The sequence below is a fragment of the Bos mutus genome, chromosome 14, assembly GCF_027580195.1.
Source record: "Bos mutus isolate GX-2022 chromosome 14, NWIPB_WYAK_1.1, whole genome shotgun sequence".
Lineage (NCBI taxonomy): Eukaryota > Metazoa > Chordata > Mammalia > Artiodactyla > Bovidae > Bos > Bos mutus.
In genome coordinates this window covers 56,103,668-56,120,470 of record NC_091630.1, presented here as the reverse complement: position 1 = coordinate 56,120,470, position 16,803 = coordinate 56,103,668, and the positions used below count along the sequence as shown (strand labels likewise).

Below are 16,803 nucleotides of genomic sequence, written 5' to 3'. Positions count from 1 at the left end.
GCACACACAAATAATTTTTAAAAGTCAACAGGCAAGCTTGATGAATTGCCGTTAAAAGCTATCCCCATGTTATATGCAACAGACAAGGTAAATATTTGTTTACAATGTTTGTTGAATAAACCGTCCATCTAAATTAAAGTAAAATAAACAAAAAGGAAATATATATTGAAATATCTTTTGGAGATTAAAGTCAGTCTTAAACTTTAAATAAGATAGAAAAAGTATCCTAGAAAATTTTTTTTAAATCATGTACCCCAAACAGTACCTGGTCCCCTCACTCTCTACTGTTCCTTTGGCTATGTCTTTATATTCCAAATGGATGGCAGTTCAGGACAGGGGGATGGTGGCAATTTATCCACCTATCTCCACTTAGGCATCTCATTCCCTCCTCAACTATTCTAAGTGGAGTCCTTCTCTCTTTCACTGAGTCAGCCCTCTCCTCCTGAAAACCCAGCTTACCCTTCACAGCCTCCATTAAAACAAAACAAAACAAAACATACCTGACTCACAGTTACCTCCCTCTAACTCTGTGAACCCACGGCACTGACACACTCATCAGGACCCAGCACTAAAAACCAACATCAGATGACCTATAGAAGTACTTTTCTCAGGACTGGATCAGAGATAATCTGGGATAACACAGAATTCAAATATTATTCATCATCTATTTTTGGAAAAATTACAGTCAGTAATTCCATCATTCTAAACATAAAAATATTTCTGCAGAAACGAAACCAGAATTTAATCTCCACTCAGCACAAACCATTACCTGCGCTTAATGGACCAGGACAGTTAAACTTTCATCAAGTAGCAGGACCAGTCTGAACATTTGATCCAGAAGTTCTTTTTGACTTTGGGGAGAAAAGCATATATCACTGACTCACTTAAGCGATTAAAACTCCCCAAGGCTGTAAGTTCTGTGTGTCACAAAGTCACTGAATCTTCATCCAGAAGTTGGTGCTTTTCCAAGGACTCCCATCTCTCCCTAAATTTTTGATTAGACCAATATATCTTTGAAGGCTGGTTGAAATGGAGAAGCTTTTCAAACACAAAGAAGAGGGCAGGATGACAGCCCAGTGTTTTCCTGTCCCTCCACAGCCCTCGGCTACTCTGCAGATTTATTTGGAATTGTCTTTGGTCCTCTCTCTTCTTTCATATGTTCTGGCATGAACTCTTCCTTCTCACATTGGATGGGGATAGGGCAGCAGCAAGAGGTGACACAGAGATGGGGTGGAACTGTTTCAAGGCACTAGACGTGAGAGGATGTCTGTGGGCACTGAGGAAAAAAGCCCCTAGGAAAGATAACATTTGAAGACCCAACGTCGCCCATCAAGGCCTTAAAGAAGTATCTCCTGTTATTGTCCTCAGTATCACATACCACTTAGGACTTCCCTAGTGGCTCAGACGGTAAAGCGTCTGTCTACAATGTGGGAGACCCAGATTCAATCCCTGGGTCAGGAAGATTCCCTGGAGAAGGAAATGGCAGTCCACTCCAGTACTGTTGCCTGGAAAATCCCATGGACAGAGGAGCCTGGTAGGCTACAGTCCATGGGGTTGCAAAAAGTCGGACACGACTGAGCAACTTCACTTCACTTCACATACCACACATGCTATTCAACACACTGCAATTGGTTTTTTCCCTCCATCCTCAAAACACATAATATTTTTTCATTTAATATTTCTTTAAGACCCTGAGTTTTTTTAAGGAAGGGATATTTTGAGCTTTCAAAATAAAACTTCTTTAATGATTATTCAAGCAACATTGAAAAATATTTTCTCTGATTTCATTCTTTAAGGTATATGTATCACTTATATAAACAGTAGTGATTTCCAGGCAATGAGGTAGATATGAATGTGGCATCTGGTCATGAGCAATTCCACACTGCAGTACATGCAGCTGGGAATGATAGGAAGACTGGCATTTTGATGGCCCCTCACATATACCATTACTTGTCACTGATGGGCTATTTCCCAGGAGAGAACTTTGGTCCGTATAGAAAGAAATATGAACAACAGAGGCATCCTGTCAACTGCACCAACATGCGTTGTCTCGATGTTCCTGGCACTGGACTCAATGTTGGAAGGAACCCAGAGAGTGAGAAGGAGACTGTCTTAGCTTGGGCTGTAATAACAAATTACTATAGACTGGTAGCTTAAACAACAGAATTTATTTCTCACAGTACTGGAGGCTGGGAAGTCCACAATCAGGGTACCTGGTGAGAGCCTGCTTCCTGGCTTGGAGATGGTCCTGTGTCCATCACCCAGCAGTGAGCAAGAAGAAGCAAGCTCCCTCTGGAGTCCACGAGGGCACTAATTCCATTCATGAGGGCCCCACCCTCATGGCCTCTTCTAATCCTAATCACCTTCCAAAGGCTCCACCCCCTAATATCATCGCATGAAGGGGTACAGTTTCCAACATATGAATTGAGGGGGGCAGTGGTAAATCACAAACACTTCAATCCATAACAAGAGCCCACAGTTAATGAGAAGGACTCTTTAAACACTAACGGTTACAATGCATGAGATCAATGCCTCAGCAGCCATCTATCAAGGAAACTAGGAGCACAGAGAAGGGAGAAATTAATTCTGCTTTGGGAAGGAACTCAGAAAGAGTCCCATAAAGAAATGACATGCTAACTAGATATTGAAGAAGAGCAGGAGTTGACTAAGAAGGTAAGTAGGAGAGTGACTTCTTCAGACAAAATAACTCTCTACAAATCTCTCTCTCTCCCTCTAATTACTTGAGATGAATAAATCAACTCACCAATTTTAATCAGAGCTAAACTAGACTTTTAATTACCATTGAAGTTTCTCCAAAAGTTGTTTTCTGTTTATCATCCATTCATAGTATCCACAAAAGTGACCTGGTGAATCTATAGAATTTTTACAATAATAATAATACAATGATGAAACTTAACAGCATAGATTACCTTTGTAACCAACAGCCCATGGGCATTCTCCAGGCCCATTAAGGCTAATGGGAAGTTTCTTCTGCTGCCAAAAGCTTATTGAGGACTTTTTTATTTTAATACAAATTGATCAAATTCAAGAACTACACAGCTACTTGGAAACTAAATCATTTTCAGTAAATCACCAAATACTCTACATGAACAACAAAGTTTTAGTGCTGTTCAAGCTGATTTGTTCTTCTTACCTCCATGGGAAAAGCTTTGAAATTAACTGTGTGCTCAGAACCACGCTGGTTTTCTCTTCCCCAGTGAAATCTAACTTCATACAGCTCAAATTCATGTCCTTGAGGCAATGGACCTCCTGATAGAACTGGAAAAAGAAAATAAGTTCTACTTAATTACATCTCAAACACATTCATTGGCACAGCATTATAAACATTTGGGGACATTTTTTGCCAAGAGGTCTCATAAATTCTACAGATTAAATTCACATAGCCAAAATGAGGAGAGTATAACTACTTTGGGATGAATTCATACTATCATCTTGATACAGCAGACATTCAGAAACTCTAAAATACTTGAGAATGACATGTATATGTTAACTTCTTATATATTTTAGGCATAGGAGCAGACAGGAAATAAACACAGCAGCTATCACAGTTTCCCCTGAGACTTAAACTTAGCATTGATCAGGAGACAAGAATATGACCTGAGTCTCAGACTGACCAATAATTTTCTATAGACTTATCACTAAATTAAACATTGTTTATAGATAATCCATACACAAGCACACTTTCAATTGAGAGAACAGATGTTAGCTGGCATAATTACCCATGAAGCCAATTATTATTAAGCCAACCTGGTTTTTTAGCAATGAAATCACAATTTTTAAAAAGCTATCTATCATCCAGTGTCACATAAATGCAAATAAAATAAAACTGTGATAAAATATTCACAATATTTAAAATGTTAAATTTTAGTTCTATGGGTCCCTGTCTCTGTGTCTCACTTCTGGAGATAACCTAGAACTCTGTCCCAAACAAGGGCACTCTGAAGGATGATGGAAAATACATCTAGTCTTGAAGCAACAAAACACTGGACAGGGAACTAAGATCCCACTTCAAGCCACTGCTCGCTGCTGTCTCCCTAAGATCGAGATCAGTCTCCTGCTTGCTGCCCCCCAGCCTGCACCATCTGAAACGGAAGCACCCTTCACCCTACGTGTCTATGACCCGACCTAAGGCTTTGGGGCATTCATGGGGTGGGATGGGGGGGGCACGATTCTAACACTCCACTCTTAAAAAAGAGCAGAAAATTGTCTTGGATGAGGCTTAGCTCCACAAGGCTAAGCAAAAAGAAACGGGAGCATTGTGAAACAAAAAGGATTAAAAATACCTTTGCCCAAAACATTTTCATCAGGTACACACACACACACAAACACACACACAGAGTTTCTGAAACCGTTACAGAGCAGTTCACTAGTATTTTCTTACAGCAGCGGATGAAGCTGATCCTGCTAGTGACTTCAGGGGCAGAAAAGAGAGCTCTGAGCTTCACCTGTACCTCCCACCTGCCTAGTGGCCAATATTTCCTCAGATTAAAACTTGGAAATTGAGATGATATTTTTAAATGCCCTGAAAATCCAAACTGCACAGATGTATGTTTTATTGAGGAGAAGTTCCGGGCCCACAGGGGTTTCACTGAAAAATACTTCAACAAATACTTTTTGATCACCTACACTGTAGTAGGTATATGGTGTTTAAGAGACATGGATGTTGTCAAAACAGACAAAACTCACTGGCTTCATGGATCTTACATCCGCTAGGATGAAATGCAAATGTATATATTTATGAAGATCAGACTTCTACTGTGATATTTATTTGGTCATTACAGGGCTTCCCCGGTAGCTCAGACAGTAAAGAATCTGCCTGTAATGTGGGAGACTCAAGTTCTACCCCTGGGTGGAGAAGTTCCCCTGGAGAAGGGAATGGCAACCCACTCCAGTATTCTTGCCTAGAGCATCCCATGGACAGAGGAGCCTGGTGGAGTCGAAGAGTCAGACAAGACTGAACAACTAACACTTTCACTTTTGGTCATTACATGGTCCTCATGCTTAAGAAAATTCTAATGAAACCAAATCCTCAGGGTCTTTCATTCTATGGGGTTGAAAGGAACACAAAGAAGGGAAGCGTTTTAACCAAGCCTGGTCCCCAGGGAGAGGTGACAAAGGGGAATCTGTCAGCCAAGAATTGGTTCTGGTACCATTCAAGCTGCAGACAAATAATCCAAAGTTAAACCACACTAAAATCACAGGGCCATGCAAAGCCATAAAAACTGACATATCCTGAATTCAGAATTTTATGAGGTTCCAGGTAAAAGCATTACCCGTTCATCCCCCACAAATGATTGTGTTTACAGACTACAAATAAATAGCAGCTCTATTTCACCCATCTGGCAGCATCCTCTCAAAGCATTATTCTTCCTTTGGACCATTTACTTGCTCTACAAGAAACTAGTCATACCAAGAGAAGAACACTTATCCTGCATTTATGAATATCAAATTTTGCTGAGTGATATTTTGTCACTCTATGGCATCACTGACTCCATGGACGTGAGTCTCAGTGGACTCCGGGAGTTGGTGATGGACAGGGAGGCCTGGCGTGCTGCGATTCATGGGGTCGCAAAGAATCGGACATGACTGAGCAACTGATCTGATCTGATCTGATCTGATGGCAGGTTTATTAGTTGTGGTATCATCACGTTCGATAAAATTACAATGAAACATGAAACTCACACTGATGATGTGCTGCATTTCCTGAGAATAACAAACTTGTGAAAAGGACACAGGATACACTGTTACCATTGCTACCACCTCCGTTGTCTTGAACGCTTTTTCTCTGATAGGCATGGCTATTACACTTATAGACATAAAAGAGTTCCTTTCAGAAGCTTCTGCAAAATTTGAGAATCCCATAGAGACGTGACACATACACACTCCCCTGAAACTATCTAAGCTTCTATAATCCTTTGCTGAAAACAGATTTGCCAGAGAGTTCAAAGGTTGAGTCCCCCTCATTTCATTCGAGTTCAACACACATGTTTTGAGATGGACTCCATGCCTGGCCATGTGCTGACCACTGAGTGTGTAAAAGGAAGGATATAGCCTTGCACTGGCAAAGCATTCTCAGTGCTGAAGGAACTAAAAGTGATTCCATCGGGGCAGAAGGGAAAGGGGTTTCCCCAATGCCTCAGCAGGTAAAGAATCCACCTGCAATGCAGTAGATAGGAGTTCAATCCTTGGGTCAGGAAGATCCCCTGGAGGAGGAAATAGTAACCCACTCCAGTGGGTTGCTATTCTTGCCTGGAGAATACTATGGACAGAGGAGCCTGGTGGGCTACAATCCAAAGGGTAGCAAACAATCAGACATGACTAAGGACAGAAGTAAAAAAGAAAAAAAAATAAGAGCAGAGGAAAATGCACAAGGCAGTCAGAACCCAGCAGGATCCAAGCCAAAACCAAAGGTGGGGGTTGTGGGGGGAGGCGAGCAGTTAGAAAGTAAGTCAGGGAAGACTTTACGGAGGAGGTGACAGCTAAGCAAGTCTTATGTTATGTTATGTGAAGTCACTCAGTCATGTCCAACTCTTTGTGACCCCATGGACTGTGGCCTACCAGGCTCCTCGGTCCGTGGAATTTTCCAAGCAAGAGTACTGGAGTGGGTTGCCATTTGCTAAGTGTAGAAGTGAGAAACTATACTTTAGAAGCAGAAAGAAGAGGCTCAGAAAGACTCAGAGGTGGGAAATGGCCAGAATGGGTGCCAAGAGAATAAAGTCAGAGTTGTCCAATGGCCAAAGGCAGGCCTCAAGGTATGAAATTGGCCGGGCTGGGGTGGGCAGATGGCAGGCCATGCAGACAGGCTGGAGTTTATCTTGGAGAATCATCACTAGTTTTTAAGCAGTGGGCTAATATTTTTGCATTTTAAAATATTATTCCCAAGTCTGGGACTTTCCTGGTGATCCTGTGGTTAGGACTCTGTGTTTCTACTGCAGAGGGGGTACCAGTTCCATCCCTGGTCTGGAAACTAAGATCCTGCATACCACAAGGCACAGCCAAAGAAAAAATGGGATTAAAATACTACTCCTAGGTCTGCATAGATGGTAGATCAGCAAAGTGCAAGCCCAACTGTTGAGAAAGCTGCAGCCATAGCCAGACAAAGACAGCATGACCGGGAGACAGAGCCTGATGGAGTCATGACCCCAAATTCAGGAAGACCAACACCAATGACCCCTGATGCATCCCCCAAAGGATGAGAGGTCCCTAAAGTTCACTCTCTATAAGTTTAATTTATTTTTTATTGAAGTATAACTGCTTCACAATGTTCTATTAGATTCTGCTGTACAACAATGTGAATCAGCTGTAAGTACACACATATCACCTTCCTTTGCAGCCTCCCTCCCACTCCCTTCCCTCCCCTCTAGGTCATCAAAGAGCACTTCTCAATAGGTTTAAAGATCTTATGACCTCAGTTTAATTTTTAAGGAATCCCAAATGTATTCATAAAACATTCTAAAAAAATAGTATTAATCAGTTCTTTTAACATTTGAAGTCTTCAAAGCAACAATCAATATGTTTAACAGTCCTTAGCTTTTAACCTATAGCTTTATTTCACATTAAAGAATAAATATCATCAGCTCATAAATGCAGTGCTAACATCAAACAAGAGGGAGAGGAGGCCAGTTAAACAGGGTCTATAAGCAAAGTGAAGCAGATGAAGATGACAGTCCAGATAATTTAAGTCCCCCAGAGTCAGCTAATAATAAATATGATCATAAAGAAATTCAAGTTTTGCTCTCCTAGTTGTCCTCATTTACACGAACTTCTCTAAGAAGAGATAAGATAATTTGTATTTCAGGTAGTAAATGATCAATAAATATGTATTCATGGAGGGAGGGCTATCATTTGAGGACCAGCTGAAGGAACTAATTATGTCTGGAAAGGAAAAATAGCAATTTCATGGTATGATCTTGTAGTCAGTATTTTAAAGAACGTCATGTGGAAGTACAACTGCAGGACCTCCCTGGTGGTCCAGCCCGCCTGCCACCGTAGGGACACACGTTCGATGCCAGGCCTAAGATCCCACGTGCTGCAGGGAGACTACACCCGTGTGCCGCAGCTGCTGAGCCTGCACGCCCTACAGCCTGTGTGTGTTCTGCAACAAGAGAAGCCACCGCAATGAAAATCCCATGCGCCACAACTAGACAGTAGCCCCATCTGCCACAAGCACAGAAAGCCTGCAAGCAGCAAGGAGGACCCAGTACAACCAAAAATACATATTAAAATAAAATTTTTAAAATAAAAAAAAGAAGAAAGTACAATTACATGTGTTCTGTATAGGTCCAGAATTCCACAACAGAAGAGATGACGGAGATCCCAGGACTTTTTGATGTGGTTTCACTCGAAAGCAAAATGGATCCTCTCTCAGTGAGGCATGAATATCTTTTCCTGAGCTGTTCAAGCTGAAGATATGCAGCTACTGGCCAGAGGGTCTGAGATCGGGGGCTGGAATGGTGGCCTCCTGGGGGTCAACCCATTCAGTGAATCTGTGATTCAGTCACCTTCCTAATCTCATCTGCTGCCTTATTGTATCACCTACACAATCAGACTATTTTCTTCTCAAGAAGAGGGTCGAAGAAGAAACTTTGAGAAATTCCATCAATTAATGATAATGGGGGATGAAGAACTGGCAGAGGAAAGGTAGTCAAAATTAAGAAGAAACATCCAGAGCTGGTGCGTCATAGAGACCAACAGGAGAAAGAGTTTCCAAAAATCCCACTGCAAATGCAGCAGAATTAAAGCACTATAAGGATTTTAAAGTGGTCCTTTGATCATGGGATGAGGAGCTTATCAATGACCTTGGTTTGGGAACTTCCAGCAAGAGGTCTGGAGTGAAATATTTGTGCTCATGACATCTCTCAAATTTAAAACCCCAGATAGGGTTATTAAGGGCTTCCCTCATAGCTCAGTCAGTAAAGAGTCTGCCTGCAATGCAGGAGACCCAGGTTCGATTCCTGGGTCAGGAAGATACCCTGGAGAAGGAAAGGGCAACCCACTTCAGTATTCTTGCCTGGAGAATCCCATGGACAGAGGAGCCTGGCGGGCTACAGTCTATGCAGTCTCAAGAGTTGGACATGACTGAGCGACTAAGCACACTTATCTAAGGAAACTACACCATAAGGATTATGCTAGAAGCTTTCACTTAATAAGTGGAAGTATTTAAATTATACTACAGTTGTTGTAACTTCTTTTAGTAATTCTGTACTCTTTTTTAATACAAAACAAAAAAACATTTAAGACTTTTTATATCGACCATTTTTAAAGTCTTTATTGAATTTGTTACAGTACTGTTTCCATTTTATGTTTTGATTTTTTGGCCACAAGGTATGTGGGCTCTTAGCTTCCCAACCAGGGATCAAACCCACAACTCCCTGCATTGGAAGTGAAGACTCAACCACTGGACCACCAGGGAAGTCCCCCCCCAAAAATTTTTAATTGTACTTATTCTGCAAATTTTTTATTAAAAGTGGGATTTCATTTCCAATCTCAGCCAATGAAGCCTTCCTCGGGATTAAGAGGACTCTTAGTCCTTTTCTCTTTGACATGGACTTGTGCTGGGGATTGGTCAGAAAAAAAAAAAAAAACAGGATCCAAGGAAACTTCAATGCATTCCTACCAAGTGAAAGAAGCCAAGCAGAAGCCTGTAAAATGTATGATTCCAACCACATGACATGAAAAACACAAAACTACAGAGCCAGTATAAGGATGGCCACAGTATTGTGATCGCCAAGAGCTGGGGAAAGAGACAGAAGAACAAAAGGAACACAGAAGTTTTAGGGCAGTGAAACCATTTTGTGTGATATTACAATAGTGGACATATGTCATTAAACATTTGTTCAAGCTCAAAAACACCAAGAGCAAACCCTAATGTAAACTATGGACTCTGGGTGTTGATGAGGTGTCAATGTAGGTTCATTAACTGTCGATGTACCCACTGGTTCTTTTTTCACCTGCGACCAACAACCAGAATACGGACAGCCAGGTGTGAGCCATCACACGGCTTCCCGGAGAAATCCATAAACCTACAAAGGCTCCTGCAACAACACAGCCTGCTCCTACATAACGACGTTACTGTGACAGCCACCAGACCTCAATCTCTGCCCACATGCAGAGCCTCTAACTCGACTTTTAGACCCATTACTAAACGTGAACAAAGCCAAAGATCACTGGACATTTGAGAAGAACCTCCAGCATAAGACAGAGAGACCAAAACAAACAGAAGAAGAACCCCAAAATAAAACAGAAACACAGGAGAACAGAAAAAAAGATCCTGTAATCAAGAAATAAACACTGGTAGTTTTTTTTTTAATTTTTAAAATTCATAGAATAAGCACCACATTTTAGAAATTAAAAATTTAAGAACAGATTAGAGATAAATATACGACAATTAGAAGACAAATACAAGAGAGTAGAAGTTTAATAGAAAGATATAAGTTGAGGAAATCTAACAAAATAGAAGAAAAAAGACTAAAAAAAAGAGTTAATGGAAAAAGAGGAAAAAAACAGAAAACTTCTCAATTAAATAATATAAGAAAGTTCCTGAGAAATAAAAGACAATTATCTTTTGATTTTGGGGCCCACCAAGCACCAGCACACAGACACACGAGGTTTCTAAATATTTACTCTCACAAGGCCTTCTTCTCAGCAAATTACTAGGAGATGAACTGTGGGAGGGAATAAACCAAAAACTCTCTGAAAGGAGGCAACAGTCTCAAAAGAGGATCACATCATCGAGCAAACATGGGATTGAACACACAGACGGTCAATGGACTTCTTAGGCCTGAGATCTAGGATGCTGCAGGCAATGGCAGTCCAGGTGGGCTGGAGGAGAGAAGGGTGGATATGAGGGGCAGAAGGACTTCAAAGGACTTTCTGAATGTCTTGGGAGAAGATGTGCCTGCCAGCCGTCAGAGAGTGTGGAAATGAAACCATGATGGATAAACAAAAAATCAAACAAAAATACACTAACACCAGGGGTGGGGCCCCCCACATTATTCAATAAAGGAAACAACATAGCCTCAGCTGGAAACAATATTTGCACAGTCATAATAATAAAAACACTGAGCTAATTTAAATAACAACTATAATTTAAGTATACAGGGACGATGAGGGGCAAAACTTCCATGTGCTCAGTTGCTCAGTCAGGTCCAACTCTTTGTGACCCCATAGGCTGTAGCCTGCCAGGCTCCTCGGTCCATGGGATTCTCCAGGCAAGAATACTGGAGTGGCTTGCCATTTCCTCCTCCAGGGGATCTTCCCGACCCAAGGATAGAACCTGGGTAAATATAAACTGCTCCAGACACATGTTTCTTTCTTACTTTTTTTTTTTTAAGTATGGAGAAACACTGAAAAGGGAGAAACAATGAAGAAATGACTGACTGTAGTGGAAGAAATGAGACAGGCATCTGATGGAGCAAGGTCTTCAAAGAGGATGGAGGAAGGGGTCAGAGTGTGTGCGCCAAAACAGGCCCAGACAGAAACACAGACAACTCTTCCTCAGTGGTCAGGGGAGGACCGTGTGGGCAGAAAAGTCGAAACAATGCTTGATGGGCTCTGTTTGGGGGTGCAGTAGGGGGCCACAGAAAATTGTGAATGCTTGAGAAGGCACCAGAAAAAACATGGCAAACTCAATGTGATGGAGTAAATTTGATCTTCAAGCAGGAATGAACACAAACTGTCTTAATTGATAGCATTTGGACTTGTTCATTCCTCTACACTCTTGTGACACTTTTAGAACACCAGGTTGCATTTACACTGACACCATAGAGGACTATGTTGTCATTAATAGGAATCTTCAAGAACCATCTTACCCATCTGTATACAAACCAACACTCAGTCACCATGATGCCCTGATGTGAAATGCATGTTAGCTGTATAGATACGTAAATGTTTATTTACAGAAATGAAACAGTATGTCAACATAAACCAATACACTTTACAGTGTAATACCAACATTACCTTAATATGTTTTTTATGTCAGGACAGTCAGCATTCAATAATTTTATTACGTATTTTAAAATTAATACATGATGTCCCATCATAGCCCTCCCCCCCAAAAAACCTGACTTAAGTTTGAGTTTATATCTGACTCTGTCTCTTTGACTACACCTTAGATTCTATTTTGGGAAATATCCATACCTCGTCTAGACTCAGAGTAGCTGGGAAGACTCTAAATTAAAGCTCAGGAATATTCACAATGAATAAAATATTCATAGTTGGAAATCAATACCTGCCCTGTCTAACATTAAACTGAAAGATTTTATGGCTTGAAATATCAAATTTATCGATTCAGAATTAATTTGAGTACAGTTGGTCTCTGTTTATTAAATACTTCCCAATATTTCAACACATTCCTAATTTTACATTCTTCCCATGGAGTATAGTTAGTATTCACTATGAAAAGCCAGAAATTAATGCTTATTTTAAAATATTCTGCTCTCCTCTCCCCCTATATTTAAGCAAAAAAGCAATTTCCTTGGCAATTATCCAATAGTTTTTCTAAAAAACATTTCAGATCCATCTCAAATAGGTTCAAAAGGGAGGAAGAGAGTTAAAAAAAATAAAAAGTAAGAGCTTTGTTTGCCATTTAAATCTTTCACTGAGTTTAGAGACTGATTTTGACTGCTATTAATTAAAATTCTTCTTGCCATATTAATTACATTTATATTACTATTAATTATATTATATATAATTATATATTAATATAGTAAATTTAATTTGAAAAGTCTATCTTGGATGCCAAATTATATCAATAAATGCTAATCTTCAGTTTTACAAAGCAGTAAGACAGAATTATAATTATCTAAATGATTTGAGCTAATTAACACTTTGGACAAAACGAAGATTCGTATACTTGTGTATGTTGTTGCTCAGTCGCCCAGTCATGTCCAACTCTTTGAGACCCCACGGACTGCAGCACTCCAGGCCTCTCTGTCTCTGACCATCTCCCGGAGTTTGACCAAGTTCATGTTCATTGCATGGTGATGCTATCCAGCCATCTCATCCTCTGACACCCTCTTCTCCTTCTGCCCTCAATCTTTCCCAGCATCAAGGACTTTACCAATGAGTTGTCTGGAGCTTCAGCATCATACATTTGTATATACTTTTCCTCAAATTTCACAGAGCTGGAATTTGACCAACTAAGGTTGTTCCAATAACATCATATAACATGGGACAACCAACTGACACCTTCATAATTTCATCCTTGCAAAATGTTTCAGAAAATAATTCCCCCAAAAAGCATGCTACAGTATATAAAGGTATCCTGACAATAGAGCTAGGTTAGTCCTACCATTAAGGTCCTGCAAGCTAAATTAGTTTGGCAATGACCTCTAGTTTAATAAGAAGCACACAGAAACATCTAAAATACCTGATTTCGACTTCAGGATAACCTGAATGGTATGCCCGTCATTGGCGACCTCACAGTCCCGGCAGACCACATAATTCGGGGAGAGGCGGATATCCAGCAGTGAGGGGTCGTATCGAGCTTCTCTTGAATTCAAGTTAATCGGAGACTGGTACTCTCCATTAGCATCCGGAAACACCAAGCCCCACTCAACACCTGAGGACAAAATGAAGCAAACTTAGAATGGATTGAAAAAATAAGTTACAGCAAACTTTAACATGTGAAAACTAGTTTAAACATTGTTTATGATCCTTGCCATTATTAAGAAAGCTATGACTACTGTCGCTTTATAGAAGACATGGTATTAACAAAGTGTGTGCATTTTTGCATTCATAGGTTGAATGATCGAATGTTATCAAATATCACATTCAGAGTCCCAGACTAACAAAATGTTCTATTTGCCTACATAGAGGTACTAATTTATGGCTCTAGGAAATTCAGATCATCTTTAAGTGATTGGAAAAAGAAACAATACCACAAAAATTTCCTCTGTTCATTAGTGCAATTATGTTAAGTACTTGGAAAATTCCTGTAACTTTCAGTGTTCCTAGTGTGAGTCAAAAAATAAAAATCTAATGCTAGTGAGTAAAAATTTCTTAAACAGTAGTTTGAAGTGTGCATATTCATATATACAGGGCTTCCTGGGGGGCTCAGTGGTAAAGAATCCACCTTCCAAGCAGGAGACATGCGATCCCTAGGTTCTGTCCCTATGTTGGGAAGATCCCCTGGAGAAGGAAATAGAAACCCACTCTTGTATTCTTGCCTGGGAGATCCCATGGACAGAGAAGCCTGGCAGGCTGTGGTCCATAAAGTTGCAGAGTCAGACATCACTTAGCAACTGAGCACACACACACATACTCCTATATACATATATATATCATGCAAATATAGATAATACTCTTTCCATATTTGCATAATGCAAGTTATAAACTCTACATTTGTTGCAGATATGTAGTCAACATCAGCACCAGTTGTTAGCTCCATCAGGAGTCCTACACCTTCAGGGATACATTTTAGGAAACTAAACTTTTTTATACAAGGTCAATCCCCATCTTGCCAGGCCCACTGATTCAGCCCAAAAACTTAGGACTTGTTCAGAAAAAGTTGAAAGGTGTCAGCATCCTTCTAGAAAACTCAGTAGCTCAAATAGATACTTTCTCCCCGCAGGCAAGCAAGAAACAGTTTCACGGACGCGATAAGAGACAAGAATCTGGAAAGGAGTGAATATATGCGTTTGTATAACTGAATCTCTTTGCTGTACTCCTGAAACTAACCCAACGCTGTAAACCAAAGAATTTTTTTTTTTTTCAAATAAAGAAAATAAGAGTTTCAGTAACGCTGCATTCTCAAGGTGTTCAGTAACAGTTAAGGCTGCTCTTCTGGCTACTAGCCAGATGGAACTGTCACCAACGCAGCCTTCGGGCTCGCCCACCGGACGGGGGCAGATGCCAACCGCTGCCCGGCACCAAGGTCGGGCTCCCAGAGAAGCCCGCTCTACCCGGAGCACCTGCTGCCCCTAAACGGGCCGGGGACCCACGTGAGAAAGAGGGGCGGCGGAGGCGCGGGGAGCGCGCCAGAGCAGCGGGACCCACCCCGCGGGCCAGCCTCAGGACGCGCAGCGGGTTACCTTCCTCGTAGCCCCACTCCACACCTTCCTCCTCTTCCTCCTCATCCTCCTCCTTCTCCGGGAAGGCCACGGAATCTTCGATGAAGCTCAGGTCAGCCATGGGGAGGCCGTGAGTCCCCTCGGGCTCTCGCCGGCGGTGCCTGCGCGCCCCTGCAGGGCTAGCGCTCCGGGGCGCTAGTGGGTGTGAGCGGTGAAGTGTGAGCGCGCGTTCCAGGGGGAGCGCTCCCGTAAGTGTTAGCGCGCGTGTGTGAGAGGGTGATGAGTGTGAGCGGGGATGAGTGTGACAGCGTGCGGTGAAGGGCAATGTGGATGCGAGCACGCGCGCGTGCCAGGCGGAAGTCTTTCGGGCGGCGGGCCGGGGACTCTCGACCCGACTGCAGCAGGAGCGCAAGAGAAGCTGCGGCTCAAGGAGCGCGAGCAGGCAGGTTATAAACCCGACCGGGGCGGGGCTGGCACGGGAGGGACCGCCCCTGCGCTCGGGCCGGGCCTGCGGTGGACCGCAGGGAAAGGCCGGGGCTCCGGGCCGAAGCCGTGGAAACGGCGGACCCCGCCCCCAACGACACACACACCGGACCCCTCTTCCCCGCAACACGCACACACCCCGCTCCCGCGCCTTCCTTCTAGAACCCCGGGGTCTGCCCTGAGCACCCAGTGCGCAGAGCCTTGGCCAGGGCTCCCTACCCTTATGTATTGTCATTGACTCCAGGAAATACCACAAAGAACGAAGGGGGTCGGGAGAAGAGAAATGAATTACCCCGATGAGAGAGGGCTTGAGAACCCCTTACCAAAACCAAAAAACTTTCCCGCTCCGAATCTTTATCATTGAATATTCACTTTTTAATTTAATTCATCCTTAGAGACCAGTGGAAACGAGTACAGAAAATTTTCCAGGAAGCCTATAGTTCCTACAAATATTTAAGGGAAAAAAATTGTTTTTATCTAGAGAAGTAATTTAGGGAAATTTTTCCATTTAAAAAAGGCATAAGGAGTGAAAGGCAATAAAAGAAGGCTGTTTAGTTTTATTTCAAGCCTGGGTTGCTGCTTCGGACGCAGCTGGCTGTGTACACAGCTCCCAATCGCCCAGGGAAATCGTGTAAATAATGAAACACACATATTACATAACAAACAGGAACTTTCCTGCTCCGAAAAGTCATCTCTTGAATATGCTCCTCAATCCAGCGTGAATGACTTCAACCTCCTACCTAGGACAGGTTAACCTCGCATTTTTAGGACTGTGTGCCTAATACAACCCACACCAGTATTCTTGTCTGGGAAATCCCATGGACAGAAGAGCCTGGCAGGCTACAGTCCATGAGGTCACAAAGACTGGGACACGACTGAGCATGCACGGGGGCGGCGGGGGTGGGGGATGGGGAGGACGGGACAGAGGGGAATGGGGGAGATAGATATAGCCTTAAAAAATAGTGAGCACTGTCCCAAATATTAACCACTTTCTACTTAAGTTCTTCTAAAAAGAACATTTTATTTCTCTTTCTGTTTTTTTTTATCTGTTTTATTTATTTATTCATTTTACTTTACAATATTGTAGTGGTTTTGCCATGTTGACATGAATCCGCCATGGGTGTACATGTGTTCCCCATCCTGAACCCCCCCTCCCACCTCCCTCCCCATCCCATCCTTCTGGGTCATCCCAGTGCACCAGCCCCGAGTACCCTGTATTATGCATCGAAACTGGACTGGCGATTCGTTTCACATGTGATAATTTACATGTTTCAATGCCATTCTCCCA

At 42.2% G+C, this 16,803-nt stretch overlaps 1 protein-coding gene across 3 annotated transcripts in view; it reads right to left on the bottom strand.

Annotated features, from left to right (window-relative positions):
• Nucleotides 1-15,459, bottom strand: part of CA8 (carbonic anhydrase 8) — an 84,911-nt gene extending 69,452 nt beyond the window's left edge. For all 3 annotated transcript variants that reach the window (XM_005889172.3, XM_070382366.1, XM_070382365.1), the window contains exons 1-3: nt 15,054-15,459; nt 13,391-13,582; nt 3,155-3,279 (exon numbers count right to left, since the gene is read on the bottom strand). In XM_005889172.3, the coding sequence (XP_005889234.1) occupies nt 3,155-3,279; nt 13,391-13,582; nt 15,054-15,153 (417 nt within the window). In that variant the 5' untranslated portion in view covers nt 15,154-15,459. The remainder of the gene's footprint in view (nt 1-3,154; nt 3,280-13,390; nt 13,583-15,053) is intronic.
• Between the last annotated feature and the right edge of the window lie 1,344 nt (nt 15,460-16,803).